Source organism: Desmodus rotundus, chromosome 5 (genome assembly GCF_022682495.2).
Source record: "Desmodus rotundus isolate HL8 chromosome 5, HLdesRot8A.1, whole genome shotgun sequence".
NCBI classification, from domain to species: Eukaryota; Metazoa; Chordata; class Mammalia; order Chiroptera; family Phyllostomidae; genus Desmodus; species Desmodus rotundus.
The window spans coordinates 116,378,146-116,405,623 of NC_071391.1; the positions used below are offsets into that span (position 1 = coordinate 116,378,146).

A 27,478-nucleotide genomic window follows, 5' to 3' on the forward strand; every position below is an offset into this window, starting at 1 on the left:
AGGAAATCTAAGGGTTTTAGACGCTAGAGGACCGCTGGGCTAGGCAGAGCTCAGGAGCTGCACCACGAGGGTTGGGACTCCAGCCAGGTGGAGCCCAGCCTCAAACACCCCTGCCCACCCAGGCACCAGTCTCCCCTGTAGGCCAAACCTCTTATTCCCTCCTTTCCCCGGTGCCCCCAGATGCCTGTGGCACTGCCTAGCCCTCTCCTGCGTTGTTTCAGGCCACACCGATCCGAACATGACCCGCTGAGCCCCCCATGTTTCCTAGTGACTGTTGAGATGATTGAGAGCTCAAACCCAAGCTGAGTTTTCCTTTAGAGAAGCAGGTAGATCACATTTGGATTGTAACTTAGAAGGTCCCAGCAGTTGGGCTTGATTCTGTACAAATCACAAGTGTCTTCCACCTGCTGAAAGGGAGGCCGCCTGGAATGGATGAGGTGTTGCTTATGAGGGAGGATCCTGGGGGATTCTGCTGCTGCCTTTGCCCCTCACAGCCTCAGCTCCTCTGGGTAGACAGTCTGTCACTGAGACAACACCGCTGGAGTTCCCCACCTGAGTCCAGACCCCGTTGCCCCTAAGACAGAGCTTGTCACTTTCCTGAAAGACCCGGACTAGGGATCCTGCCAGCGCCCTCAAGGGCCCTTCAAGGGCTTCCCATCCCTCTCCATCAGATACCTCTTGGAGCTTCTCATTCTTCTTCCCTCCTTCCTATTTGTATAGTTCTGTCACCCTCTCTCACTCTTCCCTGGCCCTCCCCACACCTCCCCCTTGCCTAACCTGGCTGAGCCTTCTACATGAAGCAGTGACTAAGTCCCTCATCCCTGCGAGGGCCCTCCATTCCTCTTATGCAGCGAGGGCCATGGGGCTATAGGACAGAAAGGAGAAGAAGTGGGTGAGGGAAGCGCTGGAAAAGGAGGGTATCCTCCAGTGTCGTCCTCAAACCTGCTCCACATCTGACATTTTAATTTTCCTGCCAGGAAAAAGATCTTCCAGTTGGAGTTACTCATTTTGATTCTTCCTTCAGTGACTCAGAACTTGATCGCAGGTAACGGCTGTGAAGTGTACTCCTCGGGTGTTGGGTAAGAAACTAAACAAGGGCGGGAAGGTTGAGGGACAGCAACCTCCCAGACAAGCCAGTGTCTCAGCAAAAGGCCTCTGTGTCCACCATAGAGAGACAGGCCGACAGACCTGATTGATTGGTGTCTGGTAACAAATCTGTCATCTTACTGACGAAACAAAACATAATTACAACGCGAAGAGGTATTCAACCTTAGAAAAGGAAATTATTATAAAGTATTATGTAAAATGAAAAGTAAAAGTGAATACTGAAAAATAGAAAGCGACATAGAGGAAAACAAATATATATCGTTGAGAGCCAGGATAAAAGAACTGTTAGGGTCAAAACATCAGGTAATCTGATGCTCTGTGGAATAAAATAACAGCATGGGTAATTAGCAAATGTCCGAAAAGATATCAAGGAAAGCGAACAAAATATCAAAGATTAGGTGGAGATAAGAACAGTCCAGAAAGGGTTCCAGGCCTGGATCCCAGGAGTCCCTGCCAACAGTACGATTCCCGCCCGTTCTAGACGGAAAGCCACCCACGAAGACAGTAGGACTGCTTGATAGTTGAAGACAAGAGGGGCTCAGAAATGGAAAAGCAATTCAGAGGCAAGAAAGTTGGCCTCAGTCCCTGCGAGGGAAGATGGTAGGGGCAGGCGGCCCTCCTCTTCCACTGGGCCCTACACTGGGCAGAAATCACTCTGTGCTGGGCCAACAGTGACAGCACAGGCCATCCAAAGTCTAGACGCAGATAACCCTCCACTTACGTGGCACTCTCTGGCACTCTCCCGGGATATTTTAGGAAACATGTGCGGGGTCTTGCGAGTTATAAGTAGCCGCTGTTATCACAGGCCAGGATGAGAAGACACTTATCACCAGTACAAGCCTCCGAGGCAGCGGGCCCAGGCTGCTCTAGCCCAGGAGTGTCACATGTCCCTGCTCCGCCTCCGCCTGCCTTATCCCACCTCCCCAAACAAGGCTCTTGCACCCTTAAGGTCAGCAGCCTTTATATATAAATGTGTTAAGAGAAAAAGAAGTCTGTCTATCCTGATTTATCTTCATTTTGAAATAGCCTGCACTAAATTGAATCTCTAATTACACCAATTTCAGTCAGTAGAGAGAACATTTAGACCAAGACAAGACATTTCAAAAACGCTGTGAAATGATACACAGCGTGCGACAAGGTCAGAACAGTAGCAGACTTGGCGACGGGCAGGGCACCTCCCAACCGCGCTGGTGTGTGACCGAGGCTGTGAAAGCAGATGGAGGCAGAGACCACTGAGTAGCAGGGTCCCGTTTCAGGGGAGAAAAGGCTCAGCGACGTGACCTAATTTAACAAAGGTTAACAAAGGTTAAGCATCCGGACCTCCCAGGCAGGATGCCTCCCTAATCCCTGGGGATACAGAAAGACAGGTGAATGAACAAGGACACCCAGCACCTTGTCACAAGAACAATGGAGCACACTAAGAGACACAACAGCCATCTAAGGGACAATTTGCCTTATCTAGAGCACCTAGGAATGGAGAGGGCGCTCTGTTCCTGGGAGAGAGAGAAATGGGCACTTTGGGACACAGGAACAGGCCGGAAATACCATGTGGACACACACACACACACACACACACTCAGGGCAAAGAACGCAGGGATGGATGGAGCGGTCACACTACCACTAAAAGGAACGTGAGCGTGGGAGCTTGCCACGCTAAGGAGCTTGGATACTATTTGTGAACAGTGGGAAACCACAGGAAAACTTGAGCAGGGGAACCAGAGACAGATTTGTGATCCAGAAAGTTCACTTTGGCAGCGATGTGAACAGGCTGAAACAGGGCAAGAGCAGTAACGACTGCAGCCCGAGACCAAGCAGACAGATATGTTAGTTCCCGCGACGTGTTGAGATTTCATAAGCAAAGACGGACCGACTTGCATGTAGGGCCCTGCTCTGGGGGATAGTGCAAAAAACACCAGACACTAGATAAATCACGCTTCCCTCCTTTTTCTCATTCAGCATCACCTTACACTTCAAAATTTCCTGTCCAGCTTCACCTGCTTTCAACTACTCACAGAGCCCGGTGCTCACAGTGCCGCAGGTGAAGATAGAGATGGAGTCGGACTACGACTTCACAGACATGGACATGTATGGAAGAGGGGCCGCCGGCGAGACCACCCTCTAGGACACAGCACCCGCAGACGGCGCATGGGGGCGTGAGGTGCATGGTGTGGTCTTCACTGCGAGGGCCTGGGCCACCACACTGAACTTCTCTGAGCCTGTCTCCTTATTTACCAAACAGTCATTCTGCTTGATAGAAAACTGGAGCTCTGTTGATGTAAAGTGCTACTTAGGTGCAAAACGCTTCTCCTTCCCTTCATAGGTAAGAAATAAATAAAGGAAAGCGTTCTGCCTTATTTTAAAACACAGTCCAGCGTAAGAATTATAACCTTTCTTTTGAAATAAAAAAAAAAAAATGCTCACCTCCCAAAACCATAGTTAAGGTAAAGGGGCAATAGTCCATTTTTATTTAAAATAAATGATCCGTTGAGAATGTGTTTAGATTTTAAAGTGTCTAGGTGTTTTTAAAAGAACAATTAAAATACTCATAGTTCAATAGAGCAAGGTGGAAAAATTCGTCTAGCAAGTTTGCACGTTAGGAAGTGCTTCAGCGTCCTGTCTTTTCCTTCCCAGCCCAGCTGCTGAGGCCCGCAGGGACAGTTTGAACCGTCTGCGTCCGGGCCGTGCCCCGGCACGGACGTGTGCCTGGGGCTTGCCCAGATTGAAAAGCCAGTTCCAAAAGGTGTTAAAGAAAGAACCAATACATTTGAGTAGATACATGTTTTTTAAATGGTTCTTATTAGAGTAAAATCTGAAACCATGTTCGACCAACAAAATGATCCTTTGTATTAACATCACTGGTTTTTCATGCGCAAAATCAAATTTCTGGGCCTGTGGGTAGGTCCTTCCTGCAAGTTCTCAGTGGCCTGATTCCCAAAGCTGAACTCCCATTCACAGGAACATTGCGTGGCAGGCAGAGCTGAGGTCAAATTTTGAAGATTGTAACTTTGTAGTATTAGACTAGTACTTTAAGGGAATGATTGAAAGCAATTTGGATAGATTAAAACCTGTTATGAATGAAATACACCCTTTCCTCATTAAACAAGATCAGTCTGTACCTTCAATCCACGTGTAACAAACATCGACCACGTTTATTTAGCAGCTGTGTGCCTCATAGCCACAATGCATCTGACAGAAAGCCAAGGATCTGAACCCTGAGTCAATCACTTTGGTTAGTTACTACACTTACTCGAGATGACAAATGCAGGTGCTTTTTCTTTATTTCTCCCTATTTTTTAAAAAAGACAAATGACACTAGACTGTTAACATCTTCAGTACCAGAACAGTTAAATGTCTCTGTAATTCCCAAAGCTTAGTACTGGTCCATAGAAAGCTTTTAATTGTTTATTAAATTAAATCTCAGAGCTCCCTTCCAAGGGATACTGCCAAGAGGTACAGCCCTAAACCTCTACCACTTCTGAACTCCAGCACAGAACTGCTTAGCTGCTCGCTACTCCAGAACCATTGCCTGAGCTGAAGCATAAATGCTTTATCTTCATCTGTACCCATCTGGGAGAGCTGACAATCTACCCTTAACATTTCACTTTTAAAGCTTGGCTGATTTGCAATAGTACTTTGTCCAAATAAAATTGTAGAAATGTTATGCATTCAGGAGTAAATGTGCTTGATTAATCAAACAAGCTGAAAAACTACAAAGTTAAATTTTTTGTTGTAAATCGATCACTACAATTTTCACCTTATATGTCATTTGGATTTTATATATACATGAACATTTTAATTTTGATAGCTTTTAGCAGGTTGACATATTGCTTCTCTGTGCAGATCAGTACCTTTTTCCACTTGTAACTACAATTCAATAAAATATAATCCTGCCTGCTCATCTTGCTCCATGTTTAATAATTTAGTTAAGTCAGCAGGCTCGGGACACCAGCTGCATCTCACTGCCAGGAACATCCCCAGCAAACTATCATCTTCTTCATCTCCAGAAAATTGTCAAAAGAATGAATGAAGTCAGCTGGCAGAGGCACAGGGGGAAACAGGTCAGCTCCTCATTGTGCTCCTTCCTCTGTCTGCCTCCAGTTGCGTGGAACAGGAGCTGCTTCTGCCTGCATGAAAGGCAAATACCCCGTCCTGGTGGGGAGCACACAGGGACCTATCCTGGCCTCAAAATGTGCAGTCAATACCTCCCAATCTGTCACCTCAAACAAATACACACATTTAAAAAACGTATCGCTTCTCGGCCTTTTGGCTAAGATCAAGTGTAGCATCTGTTCTTATAGTTTAAAAAATGTTATTCACACACACACACATACACAGAGGGAGGGAGGGAGGGGGAGAGGGAAGGGAGAGAAAGAGAGGGAGAGAAAAGTCTATTATATCTTGTGATATAAGACTAAACAGACTAGGCTGGTTTCTCCACAGCTCTTTAAATCAACTTGTTTAAGGCATAGGTGTGGGTGTTACCAAATATAGAAACAGCTACATTGATTACATCCAGTGAGAAAACTTAACTATGGTTAGGTCACAACTAAGATGATAGACTAGCAGGAAGATGCAGTATTTCGGAAACTCATTTCACACCAGTCAGAAGTGTTTTATTAAAACAAACAAACAAAAATCTTTAAACAGAAAGCCTGATTAAATTCAATATTAACTCAAGGTCTCAAAAACTGGTTGGGGAAAGCCAATAAACAGGTGCATCGGAGAAAAGCAGGCAGCTGCTGACAATCAATTCTTTGGTGGGAAAGTGAGTTGCATACTTGTACCAGCTGCCCTGATGATCACCAAGCCCAAGTCTATTTTTCAAGAGCAGGTTTCAAGATCTAGCAAAAAACCCACACAGACAACCCCAACAGTACAAACACTCAACAACGAAGTTTAAGAATATAGGAAAAATCAAATAGGACAATACACATGAATTATTTATAAAATAAGCCTTTTGATCCCCAAAAACTAAAATGGGGAGAGCTCATCAATGGTCACGCACATAAACGAGGGCTGCCAGCACACGGAACAACCACAGACGCTTCCCGGTGGCTAAGCTGTAAAATGCCAGGACGCTACTAACATGCAGCTTTTACTCTGCTTATCAGTCAACGCGTACAAAATTAGGGTAAATTTTTTTCTACTCAAGTACTATCATTTCTTCCTTCTTACCTCTTCCCTAATTTTCTCTAGCAATATTTTTCCTTTGGTTTAACCAGTTGAACTCAAAAGGTTTGGAACCTAAAGTGAGTACCAACTTTTATTGGAATAGCACTTGGGAAATGCAATCCTAGGAAAGGCAAATTGTAACTGAATGGCCTGACCAAGTTAGGCAGCCGTTCTCAATGTGACCAGGTCCCCGCGGTGATCCTTACGGCCAGATCACAGACCCAGCATGATGATGGGTGCTCCCTGGTAAGGTCCTGAAGACCCCTGTGTGCAAACACCCACCGTTTAATTTAGGCTTTCAATAAATACAAAGCATCGTATAAAACCACGTCAGTAGAATAAATAAACATACTGCATTTCCGTCGGCCTGTTTTGCCCCTGAACTGGCCTAGAGTGCACTGTTCGCGACACAGAAGACACGCTGTCTAATTTGTTGCCACGCCTCGCTCTTTGGGCTTCAGTACTTCCTGCTCTTCAAGTCTCAGCACCTTTTTGGCAGCAATAATGGTATTTTTCATCAGCATCGCCACTGTCATGGGGCCAACCCCTCCAGGGACCGGAGTGATGTAACCAGCTTTCTTCCGGACTCCTATGTAGAAACGAGAGAGGCAGGCTGCTTTAATTATGACAAAGGAAATGCATGCATTTTAATATATCATGGAAGGAGCATTCAAAGAAAAAGCAAAACTATTCACAAGCACTTTTATAAGCCTCCAACTCATGAAAACATCACATCAAATGACTCAAGAGTAAAGGCTTTTGAAGATATTAACAGAATAACATGCGCATAATAAGCAGTTGTTTGATGAATACTTATACATCTAAATAACCTGTAATCTATGAGCCCCACTTTCCTCCATATCAAAAAAGAAACGTCTCAGTAGGTTAACTGTATGGGAGGTATACCTATAATAATGATAATAATAATTAAGCATTACCTCAATTAATACCTACCTACAACATTATCTTAACTTTACTCTATTTATATACTACATTTATTTATACTGTTTGCCCAAAGTACCAAGCAAAGTAATTTTCTGGAAAGTAAGAAGCAAGATTTTTTTTAACCCAACTTTAAAGAGAAAATACTTAGATACCTAGGCTTGGTTCTGATGGCTTTAATAGAAAGAGAAAGCTAGAAACAGGATTATCAGCATAAAATTCAGATAAACATAATACCTTAAGAACTGAAAGGAGGTATCTACCAGCAAATTCCAGATTTTCAAGAATATGGCTTTTTCCTGGACTGTTTTAACATTCCAGGTCTGGGATCTGCCCTCTCAATGTGAAACTGAGAAATTTGTAGCACTTTTTAGGAGACTCAATGGTTTAGGAAAATCATTTTATTATTTTCAGACTTGTTAAAAAGTGTTGAAGTTGCTTTAATTATGAAATAACCCTAAGGAAAAACAATTCCCTGAAAAGTTTATACTCTCTCTCCATTATTTTATGATATAAACACCTAAAATAATTTGAGAGTGTCTATATTTTTTAAAAAAAGATTTCTTTTAATTCTTGTGGAAATCACTTTTTCCCCTTTTCACAGAAAATTGATCTTTACAACAAAGGCTAGACTATCTTTTTAGGCACACGCGTAGGCAATGATTCTTTACAGTATTTTTTTAAATGTATTTATTTTTCTCTGTGCCCCTGAGTGACATCTGCCACGGGCACGGCCCCAGGGCAGGGCACACCGAAGGTTTTCTCTCAGCGCCAGCTACCAAACCCTGGCCCCACCGCCTGGGCGAGGACCTGTGAAAGTGCTATGTATTTTTTATCGTTTTTTAATTTTATTTTTTTATTGAATTTATTGGGGTGACATTGGTTAATAAAATTACATAGTTTTCAGGTGTACAATTCTATAGTAGATCACCAATATATTGTATTCTGTGTTCACCACCCCCAGCAAATGAAAAGCCTTTTTTAAAAATATATAACCTTTATTATATTTTTTCCAGTACCATTTAGTCCCCTTACACCCCCCCCATCCTCCCAGCAATCACCATGCTGCTGTCCATGTCCATGAGTCCTTTGTCCTTTTTGCTCAATCTCCTAAGAAAAACATTTTAAATGGTATTCCCAGGGTAACACAAGTTTAAAAGTTAAAGAAAAAGTAAATGATCAGTCCTAAATGTCCATTAAAGGTAGTATTTATTGATTTCATATTTTTTAAAAATTATACTCTTTACCTTCAAAGTCCACATCTCCAACCAACTTGGGCTTGGCAGTGACGGGGTCCAGAACCCTGTTTATTCCCACATCAATGACAGCCGCCCCTTCCTTGATCATGTCTGCTGTGATCAAATTTGGGATGCCTGGAAATGGGGACAGGAATGACCTCTTTAGGACCAAAAAGAAGCTTCCACCTGTCATATTCTTACGTAATTTCAATTTCAAGAGACCTGGAAGAACTAATTAGCTTGTTTTATAAAAAACCTACAAGAACCATTAACCAAGGAAACATTTGAACTTCATAGAGTAAACAGAAATCTTTCGAGGCTACAGAAATAACCTTCATCCGAAGTCTATAATGAAATGACAGAAACCGCTTCGCTGACCACAATGCTTTCCCCTTCTTCGTAGGCGACGCGCAGTGTCTAGGGCAGCAATTTCTAACCTTTGTCATCTCGTGGCGCGCACAAACTAACTACTGAAATTCTGTGGCACACCAAAAAATGTGTTTTTTGCTCATCTGACAAAAAAAATAGATATAATTTTGATTCATTCACGTTGGGTGGCTATTATTATGTTGGCTGTTGTGATTTTTTTATTTGACAAACTAAGGGAAAAGAGGTCAGTGCCCCTGGCTAAACAGTCAGGTCTTGCATGTTTTAACACTTCCTGCAGCCCCTCGGTGGAAAATCGCCGTCCCGGGCAATAAGGAATGGGATGGCAGCAAGGCGGGCAAACTCTAAGAGGAGAGGTCTGTCATCTGATGCGCGTCCATCCCCCTGATGCTCTCACCTGCAGCGGAGACGACAATATCTGCAAGAACTGTATGTTTCTTCAGCTGCTCTTTGGGAGTGTATCGATGAGATATTGTAACAGTGGCATCACCTGTGAGTTAAAAATCAAATGTCTTGATTTCTGAATCAAAGCTAAGATGGGACTAGGTATCAACTAAGCAAATCACTGTAGAAATTCAACATCTTTGAAAAAATAATTGACTTAATTCATGTGCCATATTTTCTGGACAGCCAATTATCACTTTTTAAAAAATTAATACTCTATTTCTTATAACTTTTATCTGTCAGTCCTAGATCTACTCTTTGGCATCATATATAACTAGATTTATTCCTTGTCCTATTTAACAGTTTTTCAAGGATTTTAACTTTCTAAATAAAATATCACTAGAATTACTCTAGGTTTCTTTGTTTTTTAAAAAGATTTTATTTATATATTTATTTTTAGAGAGAGGGGAAGGAAGGGAGAAAGAAAGGGAAAGAAATATCAATGTGTGCTTGCCTCTCACATGACCCCCACTGGGGACCTGGCCTGCAACCCAGGCATGTGCGCTGACCAGGAATCGAACCAGTGACCCTTTGGTTTGTAGCCCACGCTCAATCCACTGAGTTATACCAGCCAGGGCTGTTTTTTTGTGTGTTTTTTTTAAGTGTGCTAAGAGATATCTGGAAATATTTTGTTTTAACATTATTTCTGATATAATCATGTAGTATCATAGTATGATAATCACATAACTCTGATTTGAGGCTTTTTCTCAAGCAAATTAACAAAATTTGACATAATGACACATTAGTCATATTAATTTAATCCTTTGCAATGGTCTAAGATTTTTTCCATCAAATGACATAGAACAGGATACAAACTTTGAGTAAGAATTCTCAGCACCAACTATCAAAGCCGTGACTAAACATTTCTAATTGCCTACAACCACGCTTATACTCAAAACTCAAATTCATTTCCGAGGCATATCTATTTCTGAACTAGTTCCATAATAAGTGGGTATAAATAAATTCCCAGGTGACACTGAGTGCAGCTTCTCCTACAGAGATTACACCCCAAATATCTGTTAACAAAATTACAACAAATGCAAACACAAATACAATGTTTCCTTGCAAGTTTAACAAAGTTAACACTTCCAGACATCTACAAGACAGCCTCTGAAGGTTCTCACATGAGGGAAAAGAAGACAGTCCTCTGAAAGCAGCCTGCTTACCTCCAGGACGTTCGTGCGCCCCATCTGTGTGCAGTAACATTGCAATGGGCATTCCAACATTTTTTGACCTTCCAGCTACAACCACATTCTTCCCAAGGGTTGGAATGCCTATTAAAAAATAAATAAATGAATAAATAAGTAAGTAAATAAATATATACACGTGCGTGTGTGTATTAAAAGCAATGCCAGGCTGTCTTAGGGCACCAAAGGAAAAGAAGGCCAATGGCCTAGGACGTGAATCTAATTGTGATAATGAAGGAAGTCTAAGCCTATTGCCTCATCAATCGACTGGCGCTACCACTTCTACACATAGTGCAGTTTAAAGAAAACTTTTTGTGAGCTACAAAGTGTTACATGAATGTGCACTAGCACCACTATTAAAGTTTAAGTTTCCTTCACTGAGGCTTCTGGATTAAATAGCAAAAATAGTCACAGGCAACTGCTAACAGAGAAAGGCTCTGGGGACTAGGATGAGGTCATAGGTGGGAGTCCTCCCTTTTACCATTTGCAAGTACTGCTTTGATAGTATTAACACAGACAGACAACCGTGGGATGTACCTACCAGTTCGCTTAATTATTTCCCACACACCCCATGGGGTAGCCGGTAACATGGAGTACTGGTCCAAACACATTCGCCCGACGTTAATTACATGAAAGCCATCCACATCCTTGTCTGGAGAGACAGCATTGCAGATCCTTCTCTCGTCGATGTGGTCTGAAAAAGAGAGCAGAGCAGTGGCCTTCGGTCACCATTGCCTAGCCAGTGCTGCTTGACATCAGCCTATCTGGTTTGGTGCGCAAATCTGCTCACCCTCTACAACTTGCTTCTACTTGATTCCGTGATTTACTTCTTCCATCTGCACAGAAGGAACACATCAAGCAAAGCCAAATGCCAATATCAAAGCCAATATTCTCTTGTATAACTGCTTCCCTGCACTGTTTTTTGTATCAAAATCTGAATGCCAAATCAAGGAGTAATTGGTATTCTTGATTTACCAGCTCAAAATTATTTTTCCTCCTAACTTTTTAAAGTCTTCTGGCTGCACTAATCATCAAATTAACATGAGACAGATTTACAAGAGAAAATGTCCAAATTTATTACATATGTATATATGGGGGCTCCATAAGAATGGGGGTTCCATGAAACCCAGGACAGATTGGGCAGTTAAGGCTTATATGCCCTCTCGAGCTAAGGAGAAGGGGGGTTGTAGCTGGGGACTGCAGAGGGCGGGCAGGCAATGCACACAGAGATAAATGGGAAAACACAAGTTTGGTAAATGAATGTTTGCTGGGCCATCTTTACCAACAAGATACAGAGAAGACTTTGATCAAACAGGCCTCACTAGATTCCTCCCGTCTATCACACCTCATTCATATTGAACTATAGTTATCTGGGATGCCATCTCCGTTCCTGGAGGGGGTCCTCTATCTAAATTCTTCTAGGCAGTTAGGGGGAGGGTCAAAGCTTCTCCCTGAGTCTTTTTTTGTATTTTAGGGTGGCAAATGCTGCTTCCCCTCACTGAGTAGGCCTGCCCCATATCTAATAAACCATTCATTCGAGTTTACCTCCCCCTTGAGTCAAATTCACACAAGCAGCCAGCTGTGTGAAGTAACCAAGCCTCTCCACTCAGAAATCATTTTAAATGGTAGAGTCTAAAACTCACCTGGAAGGGGCAGCTGAACAAGGAGGCCATCTACATTATCATCATTATTTAGTTTGTTGATTAAATTCAATAATTCTTCCTCTGAAATTGAAGCTGGTTTCACAATTGTCTCACTGTTGATTCCTGTAAGAAAATTTCAGACTTAAAAAACACTGAGGCATTTGAAGAGCAATGCTATGTTGCCTGCCAGTCTTCTACCCCTGAGGTTTTCTATTACCACACTCACCCTGGTAGCTGAAAAGCTTGAATCAGCTCAGAAGGACCCTAAAACAGTAACTTCACAAGTATATACACTAGAGAATGCCGGCTTGACATGTTCTATATATTATTCTATGTAATCCTCATTAACCTCACTTTACAGACAGGAGACTGAGGCACAGTGGAACCGAAACAAGCCAGCTGGTGACAAAGCCAATCTTCCTGTTCTGAAGTCCCTGTTTTCCCACTGCAGCATGGCACCTCCCAATGTCCCAGAATGCCACGGCTTGCTATTTTCTAGAGGCTTTAATGGTTTTCCAATGAAAAGTGCAGGAGGTCTCAATCTTCAGTAATAAAGAGTAGAGTACATCGATTGAAAAAGAAAAATGGATAAGAGTACACCAAGGGCTCACCGTCCAGTAACACTGCCCAGCCACACCAGTGCTTTCAGAAGGACAGGGCACCTGCTCAGATACTGACCCACGGGTGAGCCCACCACATCTGGCCTGCCCACACAGTCTGTGGTATTGTGAGACCTAGAACACAAATCTCCCATCACCCAGACCCATGCCTTCTGCATTCAAAATTCCCACCACTTCTAACTGCAGGGTTTAACTGGCTCCAACAACTGGTGAAGAAATCAAAAGCTATTCCCAGGAGGCAGTTATTTCCTTCAACTGCACACCGTGTCCTAGGCTACATCACTGAGGTCTCCTCAGTCTTCCCCAGCGCTCTGTTGCCTTCATCCGCAAGAGCTCAAACACCTCCGTGCTCTCATTGTTGCTCAAGGGAAGCAGACATAACTGTGTCCAAGGCCACCTGCCCGGTGTCAAAACTAAGAAACAGGCAAAGATAAGATAAACCACAGTCGCTCTGTCCTAGTCTATGCGCCTCCCCAAAGATACACCCTGATCTCTTTCCAACAAAGTTTCGGCTGTATGTAGTTCAATCACATGAGCCTCCTCTGCTTGGCTTTCTAGTGAGAAAAAAAGAAAAATTACACTGGAGTTTGCCTCAGAGAACCCTCAAGTTAAAAGCAGTTGGGATCTGAGAGTGACACGTACCCACATCTGCAGCGGCCTTGGTTTTGTTGAGGACATAGGAATGACTTGCAGGATTCTCGCCAACCAGAACCACACTCAGATATGGCCGCTTGTTGCCCGACGCCACCCACTCTTCCACCTCCTGCCGCACTTCCTGCTTGATCTGCTGGGCAAGTTTCCTTCCAGAAATGACAACAGCTTCATTCCTGCAGAAGGCAACAGAGTCACAAAACCAAATACTAGCTTGAATTTTTGTAAAAAGTAAAGATTAGACTACAAAAAAAGTGTTATTAAATACCCCAAATTTCCAGGGCTAGGAGGAGGAGGAATTGGAGGAGAAGTGGTCAAAAGGTACAAACTTCCAGTTATAAGATAAATAAGTACCAGGAACGTAACGCACAACGCGATGATTACAGTTAACACTGCTGTGTGCCATACAGGAAAGTTGTTAAGAGAGTAGGAGCCCTTATCACCAGGAGAACATGTTTTTCGTTTATTGTATCTGTGTGACATGATGGATATTAACAAAACCTACTGCAGTAACCACTTCACAATGTGGGTAAATTAAACCATCGTGCTGTATACCTTAAACTTATACAGTGGTTTATGTCAACTACTTCTCAATAGCATTGGGAAAAAATACCCAAAACTTAAAGTTTAGATTAAAATACATGGTGCCTAATCTGAGGAACAAGTGAAATCTGAAGAACAAGTTCAAAGTAGGAAATCTGTATCGAGCTACATGTTTAGGACAATAACATTGATTGAGGTGCACCAAGACAAAGAAATACGGTCCAAATGAAAGAACAGATCAAACTCCAGAAAAAGAACTAAGTGATGAGGAGATAGACAACCTATCAGATGCAGAGTTCAAAACACTGGTAATCAGGATGCTCACAGAAATGATTGAGTTCGGTTGCAAAATGAAGGAAGAAATAAAGGATACACAAAGTGAAATAAAGGAAAATATACAGGGAACCAACAGTGAAGGGAAGGAAACAGAGACTCAAATCAAAGATTTAGAACAAAGGGAAGAAATAAACATATAAACAGAACAGAATGAAGAAACAAGAATTCAAAAAAATGAGAAGAGGCTGAGGAACCTCTAGGACAACTTTAAACATTCCAACATCTGAATCATAGGGGTGCCAGAAGGAGAAGAGGAAGAGCAAGAAATGGAAAACTTACTTGAAAAAATAATGAGAAAAAATTTCCCTAATTTGGTGACGGAAATAGACATCCAAGTCCAGGAAGCTCAGAGAGTCCCAAAGAAGTTGGACCCAAGGAAGCACACACCAAGGTACATCATAATTAAAATGCCAGAGATTAAAGATAAGGGGAGAATCTTAAAAGCAGCAAGAGAAAAGGAAACAGTTACCTACAAAAGAGTTCCCATAAGACTATGAGCTGATTTCTCCAAAGAAACCCTGCAGGCAAGAAGGGGCTGCAAAGAAGTATTCCAAGTCATGAAAGTCAAGGACCTCCATCCAAGATTACTCTATCCAGTAAAGCTATAATTTAGAATGGAAGGGCATATAAAGTGCTTCCCAGATGTTGGGAACCACCCTGCCTGGTTTCAGAAGCTGTAATCCCCCATGGCTAAGGCTGAGTGAGAGACCTTGGGACCCTAAGCCACTAAGGAGACAAAGCTTATCTCCCTGGCAGGGGCGCTGCCTCTGGCCCCTTTTATTTCACCCTGCTTGGCCCCGAGGGGATGACCAGTTAGTCAATGACAGGTAAGATTCCTCAAGGGAGGGACGACCTAAGACAGGCATGGTTGCAAAGGGCCCCTCAGGGGAGGACTTGGGGGGGGCTATAGAAAAAGGGGGTGATGGATCCTCTCCCTTTGGCTTTGACATAGCCTGAGTCCTCATTTGGTCTGCAAGAAGTCTCCTAATCTCTTGGCTGCCTTACTTCCTCTGTCTGACTTAAGCCTGAACCAATTCCAGAGGTGGGTGTGGCCCTGTGCTGGAAAGGGCAGGTTCCGCAGGGAGATCAGGCCTAAGAAACAATGCATAAAATCCTGTGAAACCTACTTTGCTAATAGCCTCAATTTAAATTATAAGGGTCCAAGCATAGAATGAGTTTGTTTCCCCAAAGTTTTATGGCCCTTTAGCTATCTGACCTTGACTCAGAATAAGCCCTCATAGTTCTTTGTATGTTATCTATTGTTTGATCCTTACTGCCTGACAATTGATGAGCTTTACCTGTATTCCTGTGCAAACTGAACCCAATAAAAGCCCATTGTGGAGTAGGCTCCTGGCCCTTCTCCTTTGAGAGATCAGCCACCTTTCCTCCCCAAGCAGATCACGTCTTGGTAGACTTATTCTCATCTGTGGCGGCTGGGGCAGGGCCCTGTGGGCAGAGCTCCCCCACACCCAGATAAGGTCAAGTTAAAGGAGTTCATCATCACCAAGCCATTATCATATGAAATGTTAAAGGGACTTATCTAAGTAAAGGAAGATGATCAAAAATATGAACACCAAAATGACAACAAATTCACAACTATCAACAACTGAACCTAAAAAACAAAAACTAAGCAAACAACTAGAACAGGAACAGAATCACAGAAATGGAGATCACATAGGGGATTATCAGTGGGGAGGGGGAGAATGGGGGAAACAGGTACAGGGAATAAGAAGCATAATTGGTAGGCACAAGATAGACAAGGGAAGGTTAAGAGTAGTATAGGAAATGAAGAAGCCAAAGAACTTATATGTATGACCCATGGACAAGAACTAAGATTGAGGGAATGCAGGAGGGTGGGGGAGTATAGCGCAGAGGGGGACAAAGGGGATAAAAAAATTGGGACAACTATAATAGCATAATCAACAAAAAATACTTAAAAATAAAAAATAAAAATATGACAAAATAAAATTGATTGAAACAGTCACTAGAATTAACCTGAAGCTCGAGAGTTTAAGTAACTGGCAGCTAGTACTTGGTGAAGCTGGGCCTCATATCCAGCTCTGTCTGAGTCCAGAGTCTAGATTCTTAATGCCACAGCATCCTGTCTCCTGATCATTCACAAATTGATAGGCAATTCATATATATATAAATGTCTTGATGTCTTGTATGGTTGGATATGATTAATTCTGAAGGCCTGCTAATTAAACCAGAATTTTAAAGTTTTAACAGTCTTTAAGCCTTCAATGCCTACTTTTTATTTGCATTATTTTACTTTATTTGCATTATTGCTTTAAATTTCAATGTCTTAGGTACAATGCAGTAATTTTATATCTAAACTTTATATTATTAGCCCTGGCTGATGTGGCTCAGTGGATTGAGTGCTGGCCTTTGAAGCAAACGGTCACTGGTTCCATTCCCAGTCAGGGCACAGGCCTGGACTTTGTGGGCTAGGTCCCCAGTAGGGGGTATGTGAGAGGCAACCACACACTGATGTTCCTCTCCCTCTCTTTCTCCCTCCCTCCCCCTCTCTAAAAATAAATAAATAAAATCTTAAGAAACTAAAACCTTATATTAATCTGTATTTGCATCTTGTGGGATGTTAAGAAGATCTAATTTGATAGCAAACCAAATGCTTTTACCCAGATTTCATGTGATAGTACTAGCATAGCACCAACCAATGACAGCATTTCATATATACCCACGGTACATGAAGGAACTGAAAACATGCCAATATTCGCAAATCCATTTCATAACTAGAGGTGAAGGGGACTTCACTGAAAGGGCTTTGCTGATACAAATACCTGGCAACATGCCTGATCTATATTAGTACCAGTAATACCCCCCCAGCCCAGAAATGCTTTCACAACTTTAGGACATATAAGAGAGAAAGGCTACTTACACAGGGCTTAGGACACTCATTTAGATTGAATGAAATAACATATATAAACTTCCAGGCATATATATTCAGTAAAAATCAACTTCTTATTCTCTTCTATTGGTTAGATTTATATTCACATACATACATATGTATCCTTAACATATAATAGATATATATGAATAGTTACTATGCAATAGATATATTTATCTATTTATATAATCATAAGGATATATATGGAGTTATATATAGATATATATATACATAAAATCCAGTGAGAAGGACTTAGCTTTCACTTCATTAAAAAGTTCCTTCTGAAAGCAATAAACTTAGAGAAAATGTACAGCACACTTGGGCTTAGAATGATACACTAAAGTTAGGGACACAGGGTTCTAGGAGAACCTAGAGTTCCAAATCTGAAAGGCAGGTTCTGGATATTATGCCAATTTGCTTAAAAAAAGAAAAAAAAACTGGCAAAGAGTAAGAAGTACCACAGCAAAAAAAGCCACAGCTCAGTGCGCCTGTCTCTCTCAATGTAACTGTCGAGCCCTCCTCTGCAGACGCCACTTCGCAAAGTGTGAAACACTTCCTGCAAGGAAGTCATTACCTAACTTCCCACCATCTTTTTTGCCAAAGGGCAAGTGAAGTAACTGCTATGCCCAAATACACAGAAATGGAGACTGAGCTCAGTTCCACAGGAAATTCAAAATGTATTTACTACATTAGCTATTCTTACTTATTTCGCAATTAAGTGCTTTCACAGATGTGTTTAGAAAAATTCCAATTAAAATTATGAACTAGAAAGAAGTCATGAGGATTATTCAAATAAAATTCAAAACGAAGATCCAAGTCGGTTGCATCTTCACTTTCCTCCTAATTCGACAGCTTACAGTACTGTAATTTTCCATGAAAAATTATCACTAGGTAAATTTTACAATTCATGATATTTTAGAAAGAAATTTCATGGATACTAACTCAGGGCTTTAGAAATTAGTATCCACTAATTAATGGAACCAGAAATGAGTGAAGAAATACACAAAGTGGGATGGAACTAATATCTATTATACACTAGATATTTTGCTAAGAGTTTTGCATATATTATCCAGTTACCTTGGGGCCAGTATAACAACCTTGTTATACAGAAGGGGAAACTGAGGCCTGTACAAACAAGATACAAATGCAAACCTCTGCCTCCAAAGTCCATTCTTCCCTATATCCCACTGTACCCTGGACTATAGTAGTCTCTCTCTAACCAGGGGTTTATGCTCCTGAAACCCTCACACCAACTTCCCAATCCCCAAAGAGGGAATACATTTAGACTCATACATTTTTAAAAAATAGTCTTACCAGCCAGCAGTAATCAAAGCAACACAATGGAGCCATAAATACCGAGCAGAATATTGCCTCCGGAGGTGGGCAAGTCTACTTTTTTTTTTTGCAAGTCATTCAGAAAAACAAGTGGAAGGAAAGCATTTGTTATTGGAGAGCAAGCAAACCATTCCAGTTTTTCAGGTAATAAATGAGAGGACCTTTACAGTAAATTTCTACTCGGTCATCAAAGCCACAGACCCATGAGGCCATAACTCAGGGAAGAAGTGGAAGGAGAATAGACAGTAATGAGAGGTGGGGCTGGAGAGACAGGTCAGGGACAGACCAAGAAAAGCTTCGAGTGTCTCCTCCCGAGTGTTCTACAGCACCCTGGCACTGTCTCTGATGACACTGTACACCCAGAGGAAATTATACACGTGTTCTGCCCCTCGACAGGCGAGTTCCACTGTAGAAGGGACAGTTGTTATCACCTCTGAATTCGCCACAGCCTAGCACTGCACCGTGCCTGTATGAAAGGAAGGGCTGCTGGGCCAAGGCTTAGGTCTCTGGCAATGCAAAGGTTCTAACGATGGAAGGAAGAGGAACAGTGCACAGATTGGGGGAGAGAAATCACAGCACCCCGCTCCCCAAGACTCTTCAACCTAGATTTAAAAATGTGAGTTAAATGTCCAGAAAAAATCAGGAAAAAACCTATTACCTCTCTACGGAAACGCAAACAGAGCTTCTCTTCTCCTCCTCTGAGCTGGTATTTGTCAGCTCAGTCGACTCTGCCTGGCACTGACCTGCTCTGGGCGGGCGGCAGTCAAAGCCCTGGTGACCACAGCACATTTACTCATTCTCTTGGGAGGGAAAGCGGCGGCACGAGCCACACCCACCTCCTGGAAGAGGCGGGGGGAAGTCCGGGTACCCCGGGAGCAAGACGGCTAAAGGATTTCATCAGACTGCACCAACCCCCTGCGCCACTAGGGTGCCGAGAAAGGACGGTCACTTAAGGCTGCTCATTCCGAATCCTTCCCCGCGCTCGCCAAAGCGTTTTCGCTGCTTTCCCCAGGACGGATCTCTCATCACTGCCAAGGGCAACCGGCAGGTTCTGGCCGGTAAGTTCCTTGCGTTCCCGTAAATCGAGGCGCTCCAGAACCCGCCAGTGCCTTTGCTCCGCGCCGGGGGCCCCGTCCCGCCGCTGGACTGGCGCCTGGAAAGGACGATGCCCCGAGCCTGTAGGAGACCAGCACCCTCCGAAAGGTAGGCACCTGGTAGCAGCCCACCCCGCTGACCTAGCACCCGGGTCGCTAGTCGAGGTCGAGTATGCTGCCACGTCGCCCCGCCACACCCCTCTTGGTGGCCACCACAGCCCGGGGCGGAGATGCTCAGGAACTCCCTTGGAGCCCCTCTGGAGCCCAGGCGGTCCCCCCGCGCTCGGATCCCCTGGACATTTGGCACTGCCCGCGCTCCCGACTCTCTCACCGAACTGCCGAGAAGTGAAGGGCACGTTGGAGGAAGCGACAGTTCTGTGCGGGCCGGAGCAGTCGAGTGGCAAACGTAGAAACGAAGGAGGAAGCAGCCATAGCCACCACCGGTGACTGCCCAAAGAGAAGCGCGCGCGCGGGCAGCGCAATTATACGGCAGGCGCGTGTCAGGTACCGCCTCCTGCTGGCACCCATTGGTCCCTGTCCAGCAAAGCCTTGCTTGTGATTGGAGCAAGAAGAGCACGGGCGAGGCCCTGGAAGGCTCGGAAGCCGCGGGACCAAGCGGTGATTGGCTGGGAAGGCAACCCCCTGCCAGAAGGAGTTGGTCCCCAAAGCCCCACCAACCCGAGCGTTTTGTTCATCTTGGCATTTACTGTGCGCTAGTCACTGTAAAGCAGGAGTGTCAAACTCATTTTCACCGGGGACCACATCAGCCTCACGGGAGCCTTCCAAGGGCCAAATGTACAGGATTTGTACATTACTTTTTTGTACTTAACATTTGGCCCTTTGAAAGCAACTGGAGGCTGATGTGGTCCCCGGTGAAAATGAGTTTGACACCCCTGCTGTAAAGAGTGGATGAAAAGATAGATAAAATGCCAACTAATAAATGTAGAGTGATTGAGTTAGAAAATAACTATTTTAGCAAGCCATTGTTACAGAATCGTCAATAGATGTGAAAACGGGTGAAGTTGGATTTGGAACAAGATATCATATAAAGGTTTCCCAGGTCCTGCAAATAACAACACAAGATGCTCTTGAAACTAATATTGAATATAAACTGTAACTGAAAAATAAAATTATAAAATAAAAATACAATATAACTTAATTGCTCAAAAAAAACAAGATGCCCAATTAACTTTGAATTTTAGATAAATAATTTGGGAGGAGGGTCATAGTTACACTATAAAAAGTATTTGTTAGTTATCTGAAATTTAAATTAAATTGGGCTTCCCGTATTTTATCTGACAGCCTTATTTGCATAGTCTCAAACTATCTCCTCCATAAAATCCTTTTTAATAGCAAGGGTAAATTTACAGTCGATAAACCTACAGTTTTCACCTTAAACAAGTGATCAAAGTTAACACCACCAGTAATGGGGACAGACATATTGTATGCCCTCAGATAAGATGCATTGAGGAGGACACATTACTTCGTAACTCTTGAATGAAGTGATTTTCCTAATTCATTGAGTTCCCTAAAAAATGTTACCGATCTTTCATTCGCACCTTGAGAGGAGAGATGATAGACCTGAAACATTAAAACAGTCCAGGAAAAAGCCCTGAATTTTGAAATTTGGGAATATACTAGTAGATGTTAATCTAATCACAAGAAAATATCAGACAAGCCCAAACAGAGACATTCTACAAGACAAGTAGCCTGTACTTTTGGAAAATATCTAGTCGTCCTTTTGAAACACAAAGAATGAGGAACTGTTCTAGGTTAAAGGAGTCTAGACATGACAACTAAATGTAACGTATGGTTTCTGAACCAAATTTTTTCACTCTCTTTATTTCATTCTTCCCTCTCCCTCTTTATTTCAGTATAAAGGACATTATAGAACAATTAGCAAAATATTAATGAGGTCTGTCGATCAGTTAATATCAAGGTATGAGTGTTACCATTTCCTGATTTAACTATTCAAATTTTGGTTAAAGAAGCAAATGTACTTGCCTTTAGCAATGAAGGGGCATCATATCTGCAACTTACTCTCAAATGTTATAATTAACAAAAATTATAATAATTTTGTTATAAATAACAAAAAATGTTATAACCAACATTATAATTAACGTTAAAATATAATATAATATATATAATTACTACTTTCTTAAGGCTGCCATAACAAAAAAGCACATGTTGGCTGACTTACACAACAGAAATTTATTTTCTCCAAGTTCTGGAGGCTGGAAGCCCCAGACCAAGGTATTAGCAGGTTTGGTTTCTCTCGAGGCCGCTCTCCTTGACTTATGTATGGCTGCCCTCTTGCTGGCCTTTTCTCTGTGACAGCACACCTGTGGTGTCCTTCTCTGTATGTCTTAATCTGCTCTTTTATAAGGACACCAGTCAGAGTGGGTGGGATTAGGACCCACTCTTAAGACCTCATTTTAACTTTATAGGTTCTATTTCCAAATACGGGCACATTCTAAGGTACGAAGGTAGAGCTTCAACATATGAACTGGGGACATGATTTAATCCATAACAATGTATATACATAAAGAGAAACTGATAAAGCATATGGCAAATGTAACACATTAACAACTGGTTGAGGGAAGAATATACAAGCGTCCTCTGACCTTTCCCTGTAATTTTTCTGTATGTCTGAAATTATATCAAAAATTTAAAAAACAGATCAGTAAGATTTCTGCCTTCATGATGCTTGGGAATAAGGTAGACATACAGTGAACAAGAAAATAAACTGAGGAAAAGAAACCCTCAAGAAGCATATATGAAAGGCTGGATAGAGTCAGAACATGTCCTACAGAGGGAAAGCAACCAGACCGGATCGGATTTTAAGAAGCCTAACCCTCTTACCACTTCACAAAATTCTGGAAATTCTGTTTTCACAACATGTGAACTCTCAAGAATGAAACCATGAGAACATTGTTATATATATTTTTCATATGCTTAACAAAAGGATTTGCTTCTATGCTCTCACAGTATTATATTGAAAAACCATTTGTTTAACAACAATACTTTATGGTGCAATTTTTAGCGCAAATTCTGTAGGGTGAAGATGCCCAGGGCCAACTAGACTGCCGCCTACTCTCCCTCACTCTGCCTCCACTGAGCCCATCCTGTACCTGCCCAGTGCTTGGGCGCCCACCTCTCTCTTTTCTCCAGAGCCACTGCTACTCATCCCTTAACCTGTACCTGCAGACTTTCTGACTTAAAAGTTTTGCCTCTCAGCCTCCACATGAACTGGCCCAATGTTTCATTGACACACAAAGGAGGATCAGGACCACACACTGGCAAAATGGCATTTTTGTCCCAACACTATACGAATAGGCAGAATGAATTGCCCTTGCCTCTGGGCTGTCACAGCATGTAGGAATACTCCTATTTCAGCCCTCAGAAATATGTCTTAATATTATTTGTGCAGCTGTTTCTCTCTCCCAATATGATGTGGGCTTATTCAACCGACACAGTTCATGTTGCGTAACTCTTCAGTCACGCGGGCACAAAGCGCATGAGTGACCAAACTTCTATTTATTATCTTTTTAATAATAGTTAAGCTTTATTGAACATTTACAATGTGTCATTCTTTTAGGCACTTTGTGTATATAATCCTATTTAATTCTCACAATAAGCCCATGAAGTAAATGCTATTATTATACTCATCTGACAAATGGGGGAAATGAGGCACAAGCTGTTTAAGAAACGTCTCAGAGGTCACAAAGCTAGTAAGGGGAGGAGCAGGGATTGAACCCAGACAGGCTGGCTCCTGAGCCCATGCTTTTAATATTAGTTACCATTTATTGAGCACTTATTCTGTTGCAGGCACTGGGTTCAACACTGTCTTCTTTCATCCCACCAACCATGTGAGGTAGGTACTTGTTCCCCACTTGAGTTGAAAGAACTGAGACTCAGAGAGACTTGGCCAAGTGCCTGAAGTCACTCACCCAACAAGGTAAGGCAGGCTCCACCCCCAGGTGGGCGGGAATTGAAAGGCTTGCCTCTAGCCCTCTACTTGATGTGGGCTTGCCTGTTTTATAGACTGATGGGGAGGAATCCAGACCACACATAGACAAAATCACTTAAATCTCCACGAATGGGTGAGAAAAAACAGTTGGGTAGCAGAGGCAATGGTGGTGGAACCCACAGAGTTGGCAGGTCAGCTACGACAATGTTCCATGTCTGGGAGGAACCACAGAGTTTATGAACTCCAGCCCGTTCCACCACTGGTCAAACTTCCATTTTAACTGACTGACCTGAAGAAATCTAGGAACATTTATCATCTCAGAGCACTTTCGAAGCAAGGATTATGCCTGGCACTGAAGTTTCACCCCTCATAACCTGGAGCTTATGATTAGTCTTCGTGCAACAAGATAGCCATTATAGTTGTGAAAACATTGAAGTATTTCTTTTCTGATTGATAAAACCTCTTCTCCCAAGCCCCCATCATCATACCCTAGGATCCCTCCCTAGGGAAATTAATATTGACACCTGGACCATGACCCTGCTTTCACCCAGGCCTGCCCGAGGCATGCCCCTCCATTCCATATTCCCTGAACTTCTCTCATCTCAGAACAGTCTAATTCTTGGCCAACTTGCCTTCTATTTCAATGCCACTAAAGCAGACAGCAGTAAGGCAGGACAGCCCAGTCTCCAAACCATCCAGCCAGAGAGGGCCATGCCTCTTTTTCTTACTGTAAAAGCAATTCATGTGCTTTGTTTAAAACACACACACACACACACACACACACACACACTGGAAATTACAAAAAGGACTAAGAAGCAGAGACGACATACACTGTGTCCCCAATCCGAGACACCCAGGATTAGATAAATGGCATTGTACTTGGAAGTAAGGACATAAAAAAGTTAAATAAGATGCAAACTTGTCTTAATCAGGTTTGTAGCCTAGCGGGATGGAAGACAAACCGCATTAGTGGTTCAGTGGGTAGGTGACAGAGGTATGCCCAGAGGGTTCTGGGAGCTTACAGGAAGGGCCACTGATTCCTGGCAAAGTCCTCTCCTTGCCCGTAGCCTGCATCACCTTTACGGCCATCGTGAAAGTATAGGCTGGGAAAGAAGGCTGAGGGGTGTGTTCAGCCTTTTTGGTGGAGTCTTAAGGCAGACAAGGAAAAGGGAACTTAGAGGTTCACACAGTGCAGCCCAGCTCATAAAAAACGACTAACTTCGTGGAGAAGATTGTACAAAAACCTTCAGTGATCTACAGGGGCCCTTTGCATATCTCCTTTATGAACCATTGGTGGGGCAGGAAGGGGCAACTGGTTAAGGATCCTGTGGATGGAGAATACCAGCCTCAGCATTTTCAGGATTTAGGTTCTTTCTTTAATTTTTCTCTTTCTTGTCAGAGAAAACTCCTCCGGATCTGGGGTGGGGGGCAGTATTTATGGAAGAGATGCAAATTAGTTTTCTTCTAATTTCAAGAAGTAAGGGGACCTTACTTATTTAACAAGATAGGAAAGGGGACAGAAAGTCATCAGGAAGAAGGAACTAAATTCATAGACCATTAACCCTGTGCCAGCAACTGTGCTAGGCACTTCCCTACATTTACTCATATAATTGTAGCTTTCCTCTGAGGTCATTATATTATTATCTCTGTATTGTAGAATAAGAGACAAATTCACAAGGTTAAAGTACTTTGCCCATGGTCACCAGCTGGTATTGTTAGTACCAGGACTAAACACGGGTTTTTCTTCATCCAAACCCATGCTCTACCATGAAACATGCCTATCGCTGCTGTGTTACTTCAGATGGGAGACAGGACTTCGGCAGCATGCAGGGGGCAGGATGAGGGCAAGTAGCCCCGACAAGATGACAGCACATTTAAGGAAATGATTCTTCCTGAAGGTTATACTCTGATAAGCCTTCCTTTCTTTCCCTGCCTTCCTTGCTTTTTTCTTCCTATCTTCCTTCTTTCCTCGCTTCCTCTTTCTTCTTCCTCCATTTTATTAATTTTAGCCTGCTACAAGCAACTCATTAAATTTTAACCATTTACAAAATTTTGTATGATTTTTTAAAAGAATAGAGATGAGCCCTGGCTGGTGTGGCTCAGTGGATTGGGTGCCAACTTGTGAACCAAAGGGTCACTGGTTCAATTCCCAGTCAGGGCACATGCCTGGGTTGTGGGCCAGGTCCTCAGCGGGGGTGCGTGAGCGGCAACCACACATTGATGTTGCTCTTCCTCTTTTACTGCCTCCCTTCCTCTCTCTCTAAAAATAAGTAAAATCTTAAAAAAAAAATAGAGATGATGTTTTACCAAATGGTTAAAAAATCTAGGGGAAAAAATAAAACCAGTCCAAAAACCCCCCCAAAAAACCCATTATTCACACAGCGTTAAAAACTGTTATTGAAAATATTGTTTGTCTTCCAAGCTTCAGAAGTTAGATGCCAATTCATTGTGTTTTTTGCCTATCTCCTTATAAGTAATTAAAAATAAATGGTAACTTGTGTTTTATCATGAAAATGTTTCTATACACTCTCTATTTGACCTGCTTTTATTATCAATACATTCAAGATCAAAGATGGTAGTAATGTTGAGAGAAATGATTTGCTGCAGAGAAAAACACAGCTGACAGGCAGCCCTTACCACGTGCCGGGCACTGTTCTAAATGCGTGTGCGGGATAACTCATCTCCACCTCACAGTAGCCCTTTAAAGCAGCATACGGTCATCCCCATTTCATAGGCGAGGAACCTGCGGCCTTGAGAGGTTAGTAACTTTCTCAAGATCCTACAGCTGGTAAATGGCTGGTCTAATTTTCACACCCATTTCTCCCCTGCCTTTTTTAAAGACACACACACACACACACAATAGTTCTTGAATTTTAAGCGAAAAGAAGTCAATAGCACCAACTTTATTTTCTGAGTCTTAAATAATAGCCAAATATACCAGGCACTGTTTTGAGTGTTTTACATGTATTATTCAATCCTCTGACCTGTTCTGTTAGTACCCCTGCTTTACAGATGAGGAGACTGAGGCACAAAGAGGTTAAATAACTTGTTCTGGGTACACAGTAAGTTCACAGAGGTAAGATAGCAAAGGAAAATAGCAAAAAAAAAAAAAAAAGAAGAAGAAGAGAAAGGCATTAAAAACTCCCAGGTTGTTGGGGTCACACCATGGCTGAAGGCAATATGACCTAATCTTTTGTCACCGTGTCTCACTCTAGAGGACAATTTCAGAGGAGGCCGCATGACATGCCTGGGTGACAAAGATTTTCATCAGTACATCTCGTCCCCGCCTGAACCCCTTCCCCCACACCCAGGCACTTCCAAGGCTTCTGTCTTTGAATCACTGCGTTGGAGGATGAAGATGAGAAAGCTGTGGGAAGATTTCCCCATGTCACCACTCTTGGAACTTTCCCTTCAGGCCTCAGCTTACTGGAACTCTGAAGATCATTCCATAGAGCTGACGTCTCTCTTACCCTTCAGTGCTCTGCTCTTGTTTTTGTCACAACCCCTCCTACTTCTCTGACTGTTCTTTCTCAACCTCCTTTGCCAGAATATTCTCCTGTATGTGGCCTTTAAATATCAGGGCTCATCAAGGCTCTCCCCTGGCACCTCTTACTCTCTTCCCTCACCTCAGCTATTCCATCCACTGCCATGCCTGCACATACCCGTACGCCGATGGCTCTAAAATTTATGCCCGTCCTGGTCTCTTCTCTGAGCTCCAGAGCTGTATATATCTGCATTATTGACATCTCAGAGCGAATGCACTTAAAGCAGAACTGATCTACCCCCAAAGCTGCTTTTCTGTCTCAGTAATTGGAAACAACCAGCTCCCAGTTAGATGATTGCCCCCAAAACACAGGATCCAGCTCATCATTGAGACCTGTATATTCTTTTTCCAGAATGG

General features: G+C 42.7%; 2 protein-coding genes and 1 pseudogene across 6 annotated transcripts in view; 2 read left to right on the top strand and 1 right to left on the bottom strand.

The window, feature by feature from the left end:
* The window catches only part of SLC4A5 (solute carrier family 4 member 5), a 72,174-nt gene extending 67,785 nt beyond the window's left edge, over positions 1-4,389 (top strand). For 3 of the 4 annotated variants that reach the window (XM_045193788.3, XM_045193787.3, XM_045193790.3), the window contains 2 exons: positions 978-1,045; positions 3,064-4,389. In XM_045193788.3, the coding sequence (XP_045049723.2) occupies positions 978-1,045; positions 3,064-3,229 (234 nt within the window). In that variant the 3' untranslated portion in view covers positions 3,230-4,389. The remainder of the gene's footprint in view (positions 1-977; positions 1,046-3,063) is intronic. The other variant, XM_045193789.2, reaches the window with a different exon arrangement.
* A 965-nt stretch (positions 4,390-5,354) lies between these two features.
* On the top strand, positions 5,355-5,598 carry LOC112303131 (U2 spliceosomal RNA; annotated as a pseudogene).
* A 100-nt stretch (positions 5,599-5,698) lies between these two features.
* Positions 5,699-20,059, bottom strand: MTHFD2 (methylenetetrahydrofolate dehydrogenase (NADP+ dependent) 2, methenyltetrahydrofolate cyclohydrolase). Of its 2 annotated transcripts, none has more exons than XM_024558537.3 (8): positions 19,939-20,059; positions 13,383-13,567; positions 12,121-12,243; positions 11,019-11,171; positions 10,457-10,564; positions 9,244-9,336; positions 8,469-8,594; positions 5,699-6,868 (listed from the first exon to the last, which is right to left on the bottom strand). In XM_024558537.3, exons 1-8 carry the CDS (start codon positions 20,037-20,039, stop codon positions 6,705-6,707), a joined length of 1,053 nt encoding a protein of 350 aa, XP_024414305.2. In that variant the 5' UTR covers positions 20,040-20,059; the 3' UTR covers positions 5,699-6,704. The 2 variants fall into 2 exon arrangements, with proteins under 2 accessions (XP_024414305.2, XP_024414304.1); XM_024558536.2 differs by lacking the exon at positions 19,939-20,059 and adding an exon at positions 19,172-19,317.
* Between the last annotated feature and the right edge of the window lie 7,419 nt (positions 20,060-27,478).

What these genes read in the sequence shown, in the direction of transcription:
- MTHFD2 (XM_024558536.2), bottom strand. Translation starts at nt 19,302, where the DNA reads ATGTGCTGTGGTCACCAGGGCTTTGACTGCCGCCCGCCCAGAGCAGGT. An exon ending in GGAAATAATTAAGCGAACTG is followed by an intron (nt 10,565 to 11,018) that starts GTAGGTACATCC and finishes ATTTTTTAATAG; the next exon opens with GCATTCCAACCCTTGGGAAG. An exon ending in TATTGTCGTCTCCGCTGCAG is followed by an intron (nt 8,595 to 9,243) that starts GTGAGAGCATCA and finishes CCCCATTTCCAG; the next exon opens with GCATCCCAAATTTGATCACA.